General features: G+C 41.5%; 1 protein-coding gene across 1 annotated transcript in view; it reads left to right on the forward strand.

Annotated features, from left to right (window-relative positions):
• DIS3L2 (DIS3 like 3'-5' exoribonuclease 2) overlaps positions 1–19120 on the forward strand; it is a 180457-nt gene that overhangs the window by 44483 nt on the left and 116854 nt on the right. The window contains exon 7 of the mRNA XM_058812219.1: positions 13318–13552. Coding sequence (XP_058668202.1) covers positions 13318–13552 — 235 coding nt within the window. The remainder of the gene's footprint in view (positions 1–13317; positions 13553–19120) is intronic.

Here is a 19120-nt window from a genome sequence, read left to right on the forward strand (position 1 = left end):
TGTCAAGGCTAGTTCACAGTCACATGTTTTTGAGCCGTGTTTCTGAATTTTGTGATTCTCAGATTTATTTTGCAAGCGTGTTGAATGGGCTTAACATTTGTTGCTGTTCTGCTTCCCCACGTGGCCCATTAGCACCTTGGCTTTGTACCTTTTTAATGTAACCAAGTGCATAATTTTTCTTGTATTTCTGCGTTTTGTGTTTCAGTCTTTGCTGCATGTTTAAGAGACTTGGAAGTGTGTTCAGAATATGGAGAGGAATGTATTGCTAATGGTGAATCCTTATGCTTTCTGCTTGGAGTACAACTAACTCTTCTGGGCATGTAGGAAGCTCATCACTGCTTTTGCATAGCCTGTGAGATGCAGTTTGCTGCAGTGTACAGCCATCCATTTCCTACTGGCACACAGAAGGTCTCTTGAGGCACTCAGGATAAGTTGTAGGGTAGAGTCTGTCAGTGGGAATATCTGGCTGTTGTGTGACTGAGCTGCACATGTGTAGTGGTGGGCTTCATCAGGCTGAACCAGGAGGCATAATTGACAAAACTGAATATAAATCCTGTATTACTAATATCTGGGAATGGCCAGGCTGTTAGGACTTGGAAGCATGATTCAAAGGTTTGCCAAGTTAGCCTTTGATGATCACTAGGAGAAGAGTTTGCCCAGGAGAAGTGAGTTATAAAGTAATTCAAGACTTTATAAAAAAAAAAAAAGCCTCTTGCGCAATCAGAGTTTAATGACCAAGGTGATGGCTTTATGCTGCCATAGTCACTGGTTAAATCCCCAGTATTTTTTTATTTGCACCTCTTTTTACTGATCTCATAATTGGCCATTGTTACAGAATGCATGTGGAATTTGATTGAGAGACCAACTTTTCTTTTTGGATGGAATGCGAACTACCTATTGCAATAAAGTTTCTGTACTTGTGATTATGGGCACTGTCAGTGTTTCCATTATAAATTTCTGGATTTTTTTAAAGGAGCTTAAAACTAAGCTGTAAAAATTTGTTCTTGGCAGAGAACTTGTGTACAACATCTCAGCTCAAGTAAGACTTTTTAATGAATTTTGAGAGAGGGAAGGAAAACCTGAACTGCTTTGTAAGTTGAGGTTACACAGGTGAAGTATACCCTGAAATCTCTTGTTAACAAAACTCAGCTTGTAAGGAAGTAGCACAACAGAAACCCTCAGTGTTAGTCCCATGTCCTGCATTACATTTTAAATTGAGTTATAACAATTGAGTGTAACTTTTGATTCATTCTGTGGAAAAGCTTTTGACAGAACAGCATTCGTTGCTGGGCAGGAAAAACAGACCAGAAGGTACCTGGCATTAAGAAGCAGGGAACTCTGTAGTGGCCAGCCCTTCCCACCACTGGAAAAGGCTTTTTTTATGGTGATGGCCAATCTATTTCTGAGGGAAAGCAATAAAAATATGCCATTCCTATTGAGTCCATTTTTCAGTGCTGCAGAAGATGCTCCGAGACCATGTTCAATCAATGTATATTTTCACTGGATTAAATAAACCTGACCATTGACGTCATGAAAATATGCTGAGAAGCCTGGTGGTGGATGCTGATGCATATTACTCTTCTAATAAACACTGCTTCAAAATTTAATGAAGTGTGCCATGTTGCTAAAGGTAAATGCAAACGAACTGAGCTGTAGACTCTTTGCTTGAGGTGCTGCTGGTTAATGAGATTCGTCACCGAGTAATGTGAGCAGATCCTGGTGACGCAAATGCCAGCAGTCATTCCCTGCCCTATTTCAGGAGGACACCTGGTGATACTGATTCTTTTCACTGGAAGGAGAAGAAACACTGCAGCAAAATAAGTTCTCAGCAAAATGTTGAGCATCACTCATCTTTACTGTGCCTTGAGGTCCTAGTTAGCTTTAACTTCCACTAAGATGGGCTCCCTTCAGATGCAATCTTTGTGTCACCTTGTGCTCCTCTATTCTCCTCTGTTAATGTGCTTTGTTGTTAACAGAAGCTTCCTAAAAGTTCTGTTGAGCATCCACAATGTAGTGTATGGTTTGGTGCAGCATGGTGTGTGTGCCTGGTTCTGACTGGGACAGCTAAGCACAACTGAAAAACAACCCTGGGAAGGGTGCATTTTATCAGAGGTAGGGGTGTGTAGAACCTGTGCCTTCCAGCAGGAATAGGCAGACATACCACTTCCCTGGAGACAGACCAATGATGGTGCTCTTGTGCCTTTCCTTCTAGAATGTCTTCTGTTGTGGCAGGTTTTGTGCTCATTTTTAAAATGAGATCAGTTTTTTTGGTACCATTGCTATTGTGTGTTATTGATGAAGCTGCATAATAAGAAAAAATCACACAGAAAGGTTCTGGAGAACACCATGGTGAACTAGTTTTGCTGCTGGAGGCAAGTTCGGTGAATAAATTTTAATGAAAACTGCAAGGGATTTTGTTATTGTAACAATTGTCTAAACATTTTGGAACCAGATAATTTGGTTCTAAAATTTTGGTTTGAAATGTTTTGTCCAAGGTATGAACTAATTTTGGAAAGACGTTGATAATCAAACTGTCAAAAATTCTTATTAGTAAGTGCCTGAATATTATGAAGAGATAGCTATGCTATGGTTATAAGTGTGGAGTCATTCATGATTTTGCTTCTGTTTTGCTCTTCTAATTTCTAGGTGTGATACAACTGAATGATGTCTCAGGTCATCTTTAAATAGGAATTCAATAATTATTCTGTTTAGTGATAAGCCTGTTAGCTTTGTGTGGAAATAAGAATATTTTTTTATTCCAACATAAAATATAATTGGTGTTTTGTTTTTAGAACTGTATGACATTTCTTTCTATTCTGTTTTGATTTCAAGCAGCAGCTGTAAGTAAACTAATGCAGGTCTTTAATTATGTGAGTCCTGCTGTGAAATCTGGGGTTCTGAAACCCTGATCAGGATCTGTGATTAAGCCTTGGTCTCTGGGTGAGAAGAAGAGGGAAAGCCTTCTTCTGTTTGTAGAAACCTCACTGATGTGTTATTGTCTCTGATAAGGCCTCAGGAGTGAAGTTATGCTTTGAAGTGTTTGAAAACATTAATCCTCACATGTGCATGTAAACCAAATATCATCCCCATTTTCTGAGTGGGGAAATGCACCCTCATTTTTCCTGAAACACCTGCCTCCTCCAACTGCCTAATGTGTTTTTTTTTTTTGGCCTGTTGTTCTTTAGTACCTATGGAGCAGAGTGACCTAAAATACTTAATATATGAAAATTATTTAGATATTTGTGTTTGTTGCCTTACCACATGTGCATGCTTTGATATTTTCAGCTTTCTTTTCACACTTGGACTTTGCCTTGCCAGCTGTGCGAAATTCAGGTGTGACATCTTCAGGACAGAGTGTGCAGGTCTGCCTAGCACAGTGTCAAGTGCTGCAAACTGGGCGACTTGGCTTGAGTGAGTTTCCAAATTCATGGGCAGCTGAGAGCAGGGTTATTTTCCTTGAACAAAATTACTTTCCTTATGTACTTTGTAAGGAACTTGTTGAAAGTCTAAGATGGATATGGAAGCTTGGGATTTCCTGCCAGTAATAGTGATTTAATATGAAATCAGTCCCACCTGCACGTTCTAACTGGCATTCAAAGACTCCTTGTCCAAATAAATGGACTTGTAGCAGTTTTAGCTCACAGATGAAGCTTCCCAGTTTGATAACCCAGCCTGTATTTCCTGTATTTGCAGGAATTTTGGAGCAAAACTGTGCTACTGTCATCTCTCTCTTCTCTTCCACAGTCCTTTGGTACTCTATGTTGCAGTGAGATTCTGTCCAGGGACAGAATTTGCTGATACCAAGTCAAGTGAAACAGTACATTAACCTCACAGCTTGTCTTCTCTTCAGAAACAACTTTAAAGGGACACAGAAAGGTCTCAACATTTGAGGAAGCTGTTCTCTTTCAATCCTCAGTGAATCATCTGTTTTTCTTTTCCTTCACTTACCATGCTTGCAGGGATTATCTCCTCCAGTTCCTTTCATCTGTGGGTGGTCCTCTTCAGCCTGGCTGCCCCTGTTCTGCCACAGCTTCCCCTGAGCACAAATCTTTTCCAGCCTGTCCTGGGGTGATGGGGAAGGTGCTGGATTCATCGAGGTCTTGGCGTGCATGACTGGAAGTGGCAGCAGAACAGCATGGCAGGACACAGGCGGAGTTATGGCTCAGCCCATTTCTAGAGGATGGAGCTGCTCATGGTTAGAACCACTCTGTCAGATGGTACCTGCTGGCTCCTGCATGGAAAATACAGTGTTAAAGTGGATTTACAGTCTTCTGTGCTACAAGTTTCCTGGAATGTGTCTCCATCACCTGTTACCAGATCTCCTTACCTTCACACCAAACTGTGACTATTAGCAAAGGAAGCACTGGGTGGTTTTGTGTGGGTGACTTTAACAGTATCATGCTGGCAGTGGGGGAGGCTGTTGTTCTTGGCTGGAGCCATATGTTAATGCATTTCAAATCTGATTTAGAAATTAATGTACATGCCAGTTTCGCTGGTGTGATAAGGTAGAGACCATAGGAGTAGGAACTGATTTTGGCAAGCCCTTTTGATGGGGTTGAGATGGGCATGGTGGGATGCACTCAGCCCAGAGCAGCTGTGTTTTGCCTTCCATATTTTCAGAGGAGCAGAGGAACACAAAACAAGTGCAAGAATGTTCCTGTAGAAGATGAAAAGAAATAAAGACAGGACAGTCCAGCAGTTGACTGAATGCAGCCTGAAGATGGATGACTGGAAAGGCTAAGAAATGAACTATTTGAAGCACTTCTAAGAGTGGGAGTCTCAGTGACGCTTCAGAGATGACGTGTTTAGGTTCCTGGTGCTCTTATCCCACTGTGTGAATAAATAAGCAGACCTAGGCTGATGGAACACACCAGTCAAATGGGGCATACATAGTCCTAAAACTTCCATAAATTGTTCTATAATATGACAGTTTCCAATTATGGGTTTTCATAATAAGAGGCTTACTGGCAACTTGTAATGCAAGCTAACTGTGGAAATTTCTATTGCTTTTCTTGGCCCTTGTGGATTTCCTGAACAGTATGTTCTTTGTCCCAGGTGTCCCATTCTGGGCTTTGAAAGTGTGTCCCAACATGCCTGGGGCTGAGACCCCTGGGAGCTGGCACTTAAGAGTCCAGTGAAAAGGAACAAAAGCTGCAAGTGAGGGGCCGAGGGTGTCAGCACCAACATGTAGATCTTTGCTTGATTTGTTTCCTGCCTTGGTGAGTTAAAGTGTTGATCAGTAGGAGGTTTTTTTTAGACACATGGGAAATAATTTTATACAGTTCTGAAGAAAACTTCCAAGCCTTGGGAAGTATAGGTATGCAAATATCTTGGATAGTCCTTCCAGTACTTTTTGATTAGTTTGCATTGTCAGACCGCTTTCTTCTTACGGGCACGTGCAGGTACAGGCTTGTTTGGTTTGTGAAATCTTGAAAAACTCTTCAAAGAGTATCATTGTTTCCAGGAAATATGTTTTTCATACATGCTTGTATTGTTTTTTAAAAAAAGGCAGTAATGGATAATACTTTGGTTTGTGCAAGCCAACGGTGTGGATTTGCTTGGCATTGCAGCTTTCAAATTATACACGCTCAGCACAAGTAGATTCTTTTCTGATTACATGCAAGCTCTGTGTAATTATTGCATCTTTTAAAATATGTATTGATTCATGGTATTGTCTTGAAGTTGCAAATGATCCAAAAGCCTGTCTGCTTCTTTACATCAGATGAAAACTGGGTATCTTTTTGCAGTAATGTGCTGACAATGCAGGGATTTCAGAGAATTGTACTTTTGAAGATGTAGCCTTATGTTACGCTCTTCTTCTAATTCCCCCCTCTTGAGTGATTTATTCTAGGGTCTGTGCATCATAGGTTTTGTCCTGGCACCCCTTCTTGTAGTGTTGCAGTGCCTGTGCACATTACCAGAAAAAAGATGGCTTGGAGACAGTTTTTGAAAAAAAAAAAAAAAAAAAGTTAAACTGAAAAGAAAAGAACACACACACAAGAAAAGAAAAGCAGTTCCAGTTAGTAGAGAGGGTTTTGCTTGCCGGTGTGGATGGGGCATAATTTGATTTAAATGACTTTTGAAAAACAGTTCTCAAAACTGTTCCATGCATTTTCTTCCTGGCTACTGTTGAAAATATGGAGCTGAATATTTTCTGTGATGTTTCAAACCAATATGTTCTGGCAGCCTCAGAGCTGGGCCCTGTGCATTGCACTCTTGTTTCCAGTTCGCTGTGGCCTGGAGTGCAACACTCAGCTCATGAGATGCACCAAAGTGGGAGGTCTTGTGAGGAGCAGGCATTGCAAAGACCCAAGGTACAAAGAACATTTCACTGGGGTCCAGCAGGGAGGCTGCCAGTTTTAAGGGCCTCTTTTATGAAAATAATTTGCTGGTAGGAGATGAAGAAGCTGTTTGTGCTTCTTTGAATTTTGTGAGTGTGCAGGGGGAGGTTGATTCCTGGGTGTTGTTAAAGGCTGGGTGCTGAAGTGAACTTTTTGTGCTCCTCTGGGGTCAAACTTTTCTCACTTGAGAGATGGGCTATGGCTAAGGATTCATCAGTGTGACATCTTGCTGTACAGAATACCATGTGGGCTGGGAAGCTGGGAGAAGAGATGTTTGCTGGATCACTTCTGCTCCAGGGACTTCTGCACCTTGGGAAATGTGTGTGGGAAGGTCAGTGCAATATAGGGAGGTATTCTGAAAATAGAGGCTGGGTTTTTTTGCACCAAATCAAATCTCGGGGGTGGCAACAGGAGTGGAAAGTGTGGAACAAGTTTGTTGCTCTGGCTATAGAAATACACAACTCTTTGGTAGCAACTCCCAACAGGGCTGGCTTGCCTACAAAGGATGTGGCAGAGTGTTCCCTGTGAGGGAATCAAGGACATTGTCCTTCCCCATACCTCTGACACTGCTACCCTCAGCAGTGGTTGATCCATGAAATGTGGGATACCTGTGCTGAGCAGGGACAGCTACTTCTGACAGCTTTTTCCTGCTTCTCAGCAGTTGTTACAGAGTACAAAAGGCAGGAGTGTACAGATGGAGCTGTTTATCTGTTAGGAGAACCAGATGAAATGGACCTGAGGCAACACGGTCCTGATCCCAGGGCAAGAGCCAGGCTTGGGAGAGGTGGGTCCAGGGAGACCACAGAGAAGTGGCAGGAAGGGGGTGAAGGCAGGCGTAGACCTGAGGAGAGACAGGGGCAGAGGCAGCTGTCTCCTGGTCAGTGATAATGAGGTGTAGATAAACATGTGTGGAGGCAGAGTGTAGGTGTGGGATGAGGGCCAGGGAATGGGAATGGGGAGCTTTCAGAGGCAAATGACAGGTCAGAGACCAGATAAGGAGTGGAAATACATGGTGAGGAGACAGTTCTTGTTTTGGCTTTAGGATTCAGAAAGGTCAGTCCTGAGAATTTTCCTTGTTGATGCTTTTCCTCTTGTTTTTCTGGTTATTTGTGCAAGATGGTTGGGGAAGGATTTCAGGTGGACTTGGAGGGAGCATGCTGTAACCTGGATTGCTTTGGTACAGCCTGAAGCACAGAGAGATAAGTGAACAGCTCAGGAATGAAGTTTATTGGTAGAAGCAGAAAGAAGTAGTGAGTTGAGGTGGCTGTTTTGAGGTATGAGGGTTTTTTCTACAGTTAAATCTGTTTTTCATGAAGCTGACTGACAAGCCTGGATGTAGGGCTATCTGCTCAGGTTGGACTAAACATGGATGTTCAGTTTGATTATTTGAATTAACACTACAGTAAAAGCTCACTTTGCAGGTTAGTCTGAGCAGAGAAGTTGCAGAATTCTGGGAAGGGCAGGCAGGATGGCTTTGGGGTCTCAGCAGGTTTGATGGCCATACTGAAGATCTGTCTCAATATTTTGTTTTCAAAACACAAGCCTTAGATTTAATTTGTTTCCTTTCCACTTCTCATCTACTGCAGTGGGTACAAGTCAGAGCAGATTCTGAAAAGTCACTGTTTCCAAGAAGCCTTTGTGTACTCAGGTCATTTACCCTTTGAATCCTCAAGCAGGATGATGTTGTAGTGACTGCTATGACAAAACTGTATGAGACATCTGGGAACAACAGAGTCCATCAGGGAGGAACAAGTAGTCTTTTCCTATGCAAGAGGGAGAGATTTTAATATGGATGTTTGTATGATTATTGCATCCAATGTGATGTCTGAAATGCAAACCATAATGTGCTGTTAATATAAAATAGCTATCCTGGGGGCTGTTAGCAAGTGTTTCCAGTGATTTAGAATTAAATGATTGTAATGAAAAAAATCCAATCTCAAATCTCAACAAACCTCCTCACTATAACATTATTGTTATTTTAAAAGTAATGCCATAATTGCTCCTACTGAGACTAGTCACTTTTACTGAGTTGTTGTCTTCCCAGTACTGTTCGGTGTATGTGGGATTATGAAAAGAAGGAAGGGTGCTTGGGACAGGTGTTTCTTTTCTTGTAAGTGCCATCCTTTCTTTGTCCAAGAAGGAGCTAGAGTGAGGCAGCCTTTGTTTGGTTATTCTTTTCAGAAAATCAAAGCTCTTCCTCACAGTATTTATGGTAGCTTGGCTCTGGTATCTATGTAGGAGCTGTGACAACATCCTTGTGTTAGCCAGGCTCTGTTCCCACTCCTTGTGAGGGAACATTAGGGAACCAGCTTTTAAGTGGAGCCTGTTTCATATGGCAGAAGCTGGGAGAGGAATAGGTGCAGGTGTTCACAGCCCTGGTATGAAATGTGGTGTTTGTATCAGTGTTGTGGTAGCAACGGCCCTTTTAACGAGGGGATGGTAATTTGGTCCAAAGCCCCTGTTTTCAGCTGTCCTCCTTTTGAAATAACTGCTTTTAACCTGGTTCTGAGACTTGTTGCTTAACTAAGGCTCAACTGCAGAGAGGATCAGCAGCAGAGCATACTGACTTCATTTGAGTAAAGAAGAAGTTGTGTTTTATCAAAGTATTTTTCAGAAGAAAGGCATTTTACCTTGGTTTGCAAGCCAAGGTGGACTTGGGCTAACACCTTAATTTCTCTTCTAACTGTTCCCCTATTCAGTCCTCCCTGTCTAATGTGAGTTCTCTGTGTGCTGTGAACCTTCTTCAGCTCCCACTTGCTGATGAATTGACTGCACCTTTCTGTACAAGCATGAGGAGCCTCTTTGTCTTCCCTAGTGAAGAGAGTTACCATTAATACCTTGTCATTCTAAAATCTTTTGGGCAAGTTACACATTCTGAGTTTGAGTACTCATTAGAAGTCACTTTACAGGGTTTTGACTGATTTATGTAGAAATACAATCTCCATTCTGCCTCAGTATCCTTCTGGAAATACTCTTTTTAATATCAGCTTTTTGAGTGAGATGAAGAATTTGATTTTTATTGAATCTGTGTCCAAACTGCCTGTAGTGAAGATAATTCTGCTTCCTTACCTGCCAGGTGCTTTCAGCAAAGGAGGTCTCTTTGCACAAGGGTCCATTGAAAGCAGTGACCTTACATGGAAAGTTTTTAGCAGTTTTTAGCCATGCAAGGTGCATTCGTCCAGCTGTGTCTAGTCCAGCAATCATGTAATTTCTTCAGATCTATGAGGATTCATGGATTGCTTGTAAGGATCAGAGGTGAATAAAAACAAAATTCAAAATTATTAGTGTCAGGCTTAAACACTTTGGGGGCTTGGTACATTTATTGGAAGGAGCCTGGGGTTAATAGCTCAAAGATTATTGAAAATCACTGGTCATGTTCAGCTGTTTCAGTTTACAGACATTGAGGAGGCAGCAGCAAAATCTCTGTACCTGATCTGAGATTAACCAGGCCTGGACTTTGTGTAGAGGTTTAGGTAGGAAGTCTGTGAAAAGCTGGGATCTAACAGGACAGAGATGAGATTGGTTCGGGCAGAAGAGGCCTTTTCTTCTGTAGCACAGGAGGTAACTCCTATGCTTTCAGATGCACAGATTCCCAGTTCAGTTTTCTGTTGGAACAAATTCCTCCTGAGTAAGGACAATTGGTCATTCAATTGCTACTTCAAGACTGGGCTGGGTGCTCTGCTGTCCAGATTGTACAGGTCCATGCCAGGGTAGCTTTGCCCCCTAGCTGGTTTTTATTATACTTATGGTTGAAATGGAGCTTTGATTCAAATATCTTGTGTTCTGTCAGCTATGGCTTTGCAATCTAAACCAGTCACCAGTGGGGCATCAAGTTTCTACTTGACGCTTGTTCAGGGATGTTTGCTTTAAGCTGGAAGAAAACATACTTGGACACTGTCTTCAGGATCAGGCATCCAAACAAACAATTGGCTTTCTTCAAAATGTTTATTAAAACTTCTTTTAAATTATTGTTGAAGAGCCTGTAAAAATAACAACTAAGGTTGACATTTTACTTCGCAGATCAGGAAGTTAAGGTCCTTTAAAGGGCTTTAATGATGTTTTTGTGTCATACATATCATGCATATGTAACAAGGGGGAATCCCATTTTTCTAGGTCCATGCAGGGTCAGCTGCATTGCCAGGGAATGGGACTCTGTACTGCACATATGACCACAGGATAGACTGAGCCAATTGTGTATTTGCTTTACTCTGTGTCTGTGGTCAGAACTGACCTGTTCTAGCTGTGTGCATTATGCCATGGATAAGCTGCAATAATGTTAAAGGAAACAGGAGAATGCAATTTCATCAGATTCTTGAATCTGAGATGCCACTTGTAAGAAATGCTTAATATGCCATGGTTGGATTTTCTGCTGCTCATAGACAGAAGAGCTGCTCTTTGGAATTTGTGTGATGAGCTCATGCTGGCCAACAGCTCTGATCATCTTAAAGGAGTAATTGTATCCACTGATATCCTGATTTTGTAGAGTCTTATGCAGCTTTCCAGTCTTCTGATGTACAGCTTCTCTAAATTTTTGGTGTGATATGAGAAATTTTGGGTGAAGTTCCCTGCTCTGTTATGTATGAGGTCAGCCTTAATGATCTGTCTTGGCCATAAAAAGAAAACAAATCCTATCAACCAGGCTTGCCAGCATCTGGACATTTTGCTGATCTACTGTGTGTGGAGGTTATGGTTTTGTGGACTCTATTTTTTTACTGAAAAATACTTTTGAAAATCCATAAGGAAATGTGTGACTGGGGATTTAGATAGTCACAGCTGGGGTATCATGGTGCTGCTGGTGGCAGCAGTGTGTGTCCTCTAGCTTGGGGGAATCACAGCGATTTTTTAGCACAGAGCATTTAAAATGAAATCTGTATCTGCTGCCTTCTTTAATAACCACATAAACTCTTCAAGCGCAGCCCCTCCAGTGCCACATTTTAGAGAAGTGTTTCCTTTCCTAAGATCTGTTTGATGTTATTTGCTGCTTTACATATAGAAAACATACTAATTTAGGACCCAAAGCAGATCTCACACTCTCCAAAGAGAGACTAGGAGAGAAAAAAACGCAGGCTGAACTTGAAGGGGTTGAAGGAAATGAACTCCTGCTGCAGTTGCACACTTGCACACATCTGGTGCAATTGAAATTTAAGAGCTGAAGAGATCCACATCTGACCATGGTAGGGTCCAAACATTACTGTTGACACTGGTTTTCTTTTTGGATAGGTACACTGGCAGAGTCATAGCGTGTGGAGCCTTGTCAGCTCTCTAATCTAATAGACTGTTCTTGCCCAGACCATTGTATGTCAGTATTTTATGTACCAAATGTAGCCAGCTTTAATAATCAGCCATTTTCCCACCTTCTGCCAAACCTTTTCCCTTTTTTTATCACAATTTAATGTTTGAGTCAAAATCTGCTATGGTAACAAATTATATACATGTTAAAAACTGAAAATAAAGATGGAAAGAAGAGTCACAAAAGGTAACAAGAGTTCGAAGCAATGTCATTTGAGTTTTTTATTTTTAAAGACTTGAATTCAGCCCCATTTTAAAATTGATTTTATTTCTGTTATGTATTGTGAAAAGCTTACAAAGAAATGGATACTGCTTGAAAGCATGACTGCATACATTCTTTGTATGTAAAGCTGTAAAAGTATTCCCTGTACAGGTCTGATTTTGATTTATTTGCTTTTTAGTTACTAAAGAATAATCTGTGGAGTTTTTTTGACTTCTATTTTCTTACTTGGAACAGTTGCCCTCAGGTAGCACCTGCTGAAGTTATTTATGCTTATTTCTAGCAAATATATAGATCATATAAAGTGTGTTACCAAGAAGTTGTTTCTCTTGTTTTATTGCATTTAAAGGGCCCTTCACTTGCCTTGCTGGCGGCATGAGTTGCTGCTGTCATGTACTGGGTTTGATGCTGAGGACTGGGGACTTGGAGGAGCTCTGGGGAATTATCTGCCTGGCAAACACCAACACCAGCTGGAGGGGAGCTCAGTCACCGGGAGGGCACTGTTATGGAGTTATTCAGTATCTTTGTGATTTTAATATTTAGCAGGTTATTTCTTATTCTGTACTGATTTTCATCTCACTCTGAAGTACCATAGCTTGAGTGAAACATAAACATTTCGGAAACTGAAACCTGGATCTAGGTTCTCCAGCTGCGTAGGTGTTTGCAGCTCACTGTTGGTTGCATGAAGGATGCTGGTAAAGCCTTGTGTGTCCAAGGTATCAACCACTTTGGTCATTGTGTTCTGAGCTGGAACAGTTTCTGCCCCTGTCGCATGCAGTGAGGGATGCCATCAAGGCCTGGTGTCTGCTTCACTGGTAGTTGGGCTCTTCTTCAGTAATTTGATTTGGAAATTTGTATAAGTAATGGCAATATTGCCTTTAACAATAAACACACAGCCTAAAATAAATGTAAAACTTGGTGCATTACCAAGCTGCCACAGTCCACTTCTTCCACAGGTCACAGGGCACCATGTTCTCTAATCTCTGCTTTTTCAGTCTGTTCCTAATTGTGTGGAGGAGCTTTGACATGATCCCAGCATTCACTGGAACTGCTTAAGTTTTGGGACATCCCAGGATGATGAGTGTATCTTGGTGAACAATGGTCTAAGCAACCTATTAAATTGTAGTGTATCCTCCTCCCTGCCTGTGTTTACTCCTAACTTCTGCTGAGCTGATTAGAGGCTTGGCAGGAACTGTATGGTTATGCTCTAGATACACTTTGGATACATTATTGTCACAGTTGAGGTATTGCAAAAGCTCTGCCGTTCCAGTCTTTATCCTACTGAGGTACCTCTTTTGATTGTGCAATATCTGTGGCTAATTACACGGCAATTGCAGTGTGCCACCAGCCACCCACAATTCATTGTCAGCTCCTTGGGGATGCAAATGAAAAAGGAAAGATAATGTTTTCTTTCTTCAGTCCAGTGATTTAGCTTGCCTCTGTTTTTTTAATCCCCTGTTCCTTCAGGTAATAAAGCCAGATGGTAGTGACAAAGAAACAGAAGTCACACATGAATCAGACGTCCCTGAGGACATGCTGGGGACTTGCGTTCGGCAAGAGACAGCGAAAGGCGATGCTCAGAGTCCGGATGTCATTATAGAAGCTCAATTTGATGATAATGATGCAGAGCATGGACAAGACCACTTGCAGGATATGTTGACTGATGACATTAAGAAACTTTCCCTGGATACTGGTGAAAAGGGTGAGTAGATCAAGTTGCTGATTTTAGGCCTTTATTTGAGCAAACCGTTGAAGTGGTACTTGGTTGCCTTGCTTTGCTGTGAGATATAAAATACAGGCATAAAAGCTTAATGCCTTATCACTTCTATCCCTTTCTGCTAAACTGTCTTCATGGTTTTGAATGGATATTAATGGCTGGAGTTTATGTAGCTTTGATTGATGCAAAGTAAATCTGCGAAACAGAAGTCACACCTTTAGATTTGCAATTCTCGGGGCTGTCTGGGGACTGCTGGTAGCTGTTCAATTGAAGATGCTGCTGTAGCGGTTTCCTTCCTTGCAGCTTGGCTGGCCAATCTCTGTGTCTCAGTCTGGGGATAAGAATATATTTCCTTGGGGGCAGTTAAGTTTGTTGCTGTTTTCAAACAGTTGAGTTATGAGCAACTTAAAGATTTGGTCTGTTTAAAAAGAAATTGCGCTAAAACCTAAAGCCAATTATGTGATCTATTTTGAAGGCAAACCTATTTTATTCTGAATCTGAATTCCATCCAAGCCATCAAGTGTTGCTTAGGGCAAAATAAAATACGCTCCCCTGTCCCAAAACTAACGCTTATGCAGCGCTTTGCATGTTCTTTCTAGTATTAAATCCCTTCCTGAAGAGCTGTGTGTTGAAAGGATTCTGACAATTGGCACATTTAACCTGCCATGAAAGGTTTGACATGGCAGATATTCTGGTGTGTTCCTGTTGCTTGCCCCAGTTGTCCAGAAGAGGTGGTAGTAACTCAGAACCAAGTAAGTTGTTGGACTCTGACAAATCTTGGTGGTGGTTATAAAGGTGTCCCATTTAATAACTCGTGTTTTCCTGAGATACTTGAAGATGCACAGACCCCTGCCTGTACTATTGGTAGACTTCCATTTTTCACACCCATCTGTTAATAAAACAGGAAATAATATTTGAATGAAAGTGTTGTAGTTTTTATGACAAAGTGTTGGTTTTACCTCATGAATGGACCTGCCACTTTACCAGTTTGTGATGCTGTTTCCTTCTGGGTATCTCCACTGTTGAGTTCCTGCCAAGGCACATGAACCAACTCATGTCTTGTTCCATTCCTTTCCAGGATACAAGTTGATTTGGGAGTTACTCATCTTGTCTGTGGATGTTGTACACAGGTGGTTTTTAACACCAGCTGTTTTGCAGTCTATTGCAGCTGCACACCACTGGGCAGCTTTGACTCAACAATTCTCCTGAGTCACATGTTGTGTCTGTTGCATCTTTTTTGCTTCTGATAGCAGTGCCAAATTAAACGTTGTAGAAGTACATTCTAGCTTGATACCAGCATCTAAAATAAATACAGGCTTGAGCCAGTATTTTACTTCAGTTGTGTGACTGTTCTTTAGTTTAAAGAGTTGATGAGAGGTTTTTTTTTTTTGGTGCATCATAGTTCCTCAAGATGCTCTAGAGTGATCTGTGTTGGAAGTTATCAAGTCATCTCTCAAAATCTGTGCCATCTGAGAGGGTTTTGCCTTTGATTTTGTCTTTGGAGAATATTTGTGAGATCAGCTTATTGTCTCACAGTTGAAATCCAACTTTTCCACTGCAGTTGCCTAAGCCAACTGTTTTCTTTTGTTTTCAAGGTCTTTCCATGTTGATCTTTAACAAGCTTTGTGGCTGGTGTGGATGTGCCAGTTAGATTTCTGCTGAGTTTGTGTTTTGCTATCGCCTCTTTTAATATTTGCTTCAGCTTCTTTGGCCATATAACCCATATGGAGTTTTCCCTACTTTCTTCTTTCTCTGCATTTTAATACCATCCCTTTTTTATACATATAAAGTTTACGATGCTGATTTTTCTGAAGGTGTTTTTGAGCAGTTGATGATTGCTTTGGCTTGTTTCCTGTCCTTCATATAATTTCTCATATCATCACTTATCCAGATTTTCAATCTTGCCTGGAAAACAGCTATAGTTATTCTAGCATCACTGATAACTGTCATGAAAAGAAGAAAACAGTCCTGGCAAATTCAGCCTTCACAGGTGTGGCTCAAAAAGCTTTTTAAAAAGCATGAAACATACACTTTTTCAAGGTAGAACTGAACCTCAGAGGGTAAAATCAGTTGGACTTGCTAAGGCCATGCACTGGAAGGTGGTGCTGGTGTTGGAGGTGGAGAGCACTGCAGGGTTGGGCTGTGGTGGGTGCAGGTGCCCTTGGGCCTCTCCTGGGAGAGCTGCTTGGCTGCTGCTGCTGCTGAACTTCCTGCATGTGAGCCTTTTCTTTCGTGTTACAGCCCTTCTGCTGGAAACACCTACTGCAGTAAGGCAGGATGGAAGTTGGGATTCACAGGGGGATTTCTTCCTGGCCCACCAAACTCAGTGCTTTACTTCCTTCTTCCCTGAGAGCATTGCTTTGCAGGGCTTATCACACAGTCCCATTGCATGGCCTTATGCATGGAAGGGAGCAGGAGGAATTTTGTGTGGCCAGCACAAGTCTTAAATGAGCACTTGTGATGGCCTTTCTTCCTTTTTTGGAAAGGTTTTTGGAAGGTTTCAAACTGGCCAAAGATTCTATCAAAGATAATGTATTAATGAAACAAAATCAAGAAACAGTCTGTCATGTTCTCATGTGCACTTATGGTATGTATTTGCTTACATACACGTGTGTGTATGTGTATATTTATAAAAAATCCATATATATAAGACCTACCCAAAATTCAAACTAAATAAAAAACCCAGAAGATTTTTGGAGGTGAAAAATATTCATAACTACTGTAATGGAATCAAAAAGACATTTTACTTATTCTGGGCAAAAAACCCAGAGCCAGGTTGACACTGTGCTCAAATCTTTGTTCACGAACACAAGCCCTGCAGTTTTCTGTTCTCAATTGCAAGATGTCTTTTGTCCTTCCTGATGTAGGAGTAGCATTGCACAATATCTCTGCTGGCTCATTTGTTCTGATGCCCATGGTCAGAATGAACCATGAAGAATAAAAGTAGATGTGTCATTTGAATAAGAGCACTCTGGGAGCACAGACTGTTTTGATGTCTTTTCTTCCTTGGCCTGTGTCCCATCCCTTCTCACGGCTCTGTTCCTCTTCAGAGCACAGTCACCCTCTCCATCTCCAGTTACACGCTGGGGCAAAGAATTTTGGGGTTGGCCCTCACTGTCAGAAGCTCTGAAGCATGAAACATTGTGTACACTGATTATGGCCTAGATTTGAGGGACTGAATTTCCCTGAAGTCATTGTACCTTGGATTTCCTGTGCCTCTGTGGGGCTTAGGGCAAGCTGGTAGAAATTGTTATTATGCACAAGTCTGCAGCCTTAAACTCACATGTTGGATCTGTCTTCACTAAGCGCTGCTGTTATGAGAGCTGTGCTTCCTGCCTTTCTATTCCTGAGTCCCCAGAAGGGATGGGATAAGCATGAGGGAAGTCCATGGAAGTGAAGAGACCATTGCATTCAGCCTCATTCTCAGCCCATGTACTTTCTTGTGCTCATAAAAGTGAGTCAGTCTTGCTTTGCTCAAGGATATTTAAATAGACATTCATAATTGGTTTCACTCTGCCAGAAGATGTCCTAGTCAAATGAGTTTGCTCTGCTTATCTGGACTTTTCTTGCAAAGAGTTGGGGTTAAAGATCATCTTCAAAAAGTCCTTAGTTGAGGAAGTGACAGCCATTCCTCCTCTCCAGCACCTGGTTCTACACAAAGACCAATACTGTCCTGTTCCACAGTTAAATTGTCTCAATGTTAATGTTGGTATTTGGTCTTGCAAAGTTGAAAATATCTTTTTGTCTTGCATTTTCAGATGTATTTACAAAGTGTAGATATCTATATGCTGAACAAACTTTTTGCTTTTTTTTTCATTAAAAAGACAGTAAGAATGAGCACCCGGAATAAAGTTTCTCAGCTTCCTTAGTAGTGTCCTTCAAGCCCTCTTTGGGATTTCTGTTCCCTACTGAAATGTGGCAAGAGAACAAGGCAATAGCATCCTGGCAGTAGTCTGAATCACCCATGTGTACACAGAAAAAAATTAATTCCCTGTAGTGCTTGGTACTGACATCCAAGTCCTCTGTGTTGTACCCTGAGACCTCAGGTTATCCTGTGTTACTACTGTCCACAGAACTCATTCACCAGTCAAAATTACCTTTGCCAAGTCTGTAATTCTTAATCCTCATTCACATTGACCACTGCAAAGGAGGTCATGTAACTTTTATCACTTACTGCTGACCTAGAATATATTACTTCTGTGACTTTTCACTGCAGTAAAAGGATTTTCTTTATATTCCATTTCAATATGTAATAAAAAAAATGGAAACTCTGTATCTCTCAACCTGAGAAAAGTGCAAAATGTTCTGTACAGAATAGTTTATGGTACTGTATCCCTACACAGACTGTGAGTCATTTGAGTTTCCTACAAATGTGAGCTGTCTCTTGTTAAATATTGGAATCAGATTTATCTGATAAAGAAACATCAGAAATTGAACAGTAGCAGCTACTTGCGCTCATGAGAATGGCGGCTGTTCTCATAAAAGTGCCTCAGCCCTTCTTTAGCAAAATGATATTCAAATAAAAGTTTGTAAAGCAGTGTCACTATGCTAGAAGCTATCCTTGTCAAACTCGTTTGCTCAGCTTTTTTCAACTCTTCTCACGGGAGATCTTACTCCACCAGATACACAAAATATCCTGCTTCCCACGGGGGTGGAAGTCATCAAGCTGGTGGACTGGCTGCCCTGGCAGCAATCATAGAGTTGTGTTTGTTCAGGATTTCCACTTACACCTACCCTACTGCGAATCAGAGCTTGGATCTGTGAATGTCTGAAGCTTGCTCATTGCCTTGATGTAATGAAGTTTGAACAGAAATAGCTCATTTACAGGCAGAGTAGGCTCACATGAAGTGAATAACCAATGGATAATGGGTAGGGTCAACAGAATTTGGAAGCTGCTGCAGAATTTGCTCATGTCTCCCTGTCCAGCATTCACCAGGTGGAGAGGTCAATCTTTATCAAGTCAAATGTGACTGTCAGTCTCTAGTAGTCCTGATAAGATCAGAAATGATAACCTAAAATTGCTTGGTGTCCACACTGCTGCTGACTGGAGGCTGTATTTTGAGTATTTCAGTATTGCTTGACTTAACTGAAATGGTGGTGTTTGGTAAGTTCACTGTATGGTTGTGTAATAATGGCATCAAGCCTTTCTTTTCTCCAGATGATGTTCTAGGGTCAGTGCTTAGAAGGGTTTTTGGATCTTTCTAGCAAAATAGAAAAACGTATTTATAATGCAGAGTTTAGTCTTTGTTTTGCACTTCTGCACTTCTCATGCACTTCCATGTTCCCTCTCATGCTTTTGTGTCCTCTCTCTCTCCTTTTAACCCTGACAAGGTGCCTACTTGCCTTTCGTGCCTTCTTCTGGCATCTGGGGTCCTGCAGTTACCAATGTCTCCTATTGGCCCAGGCAGAGTTCAGAGAGTTACTGCTGTTCCTCTCCTTGGCCAGGTCTGGTAGATGAAATTATGGTGACAAAAATCTGGATTACGTGCTGAAGCTCTGCTCAGGCTCACCCTTTCAGTTTAGCAGCCATGAAGTCTGGCATATTTGGAGTCC

The sequence above is a fragment of the Ammospiza caudacuta genome, chromosome 11 (genome assembly GCF_027887145.1).
Source record: "Ammospiza caudacuta isolate bAmmCau1 chromosome 11, bAmmCau1.pri, whole genome shotgun sequence".
Taxonomy (NCBI): domain Eukaryota; kingdom Metazoa; phylum Chordata; class Aves; order Passeriformes; family Passerellidae; genus Ammospiza; species Ammospiza caudacuta.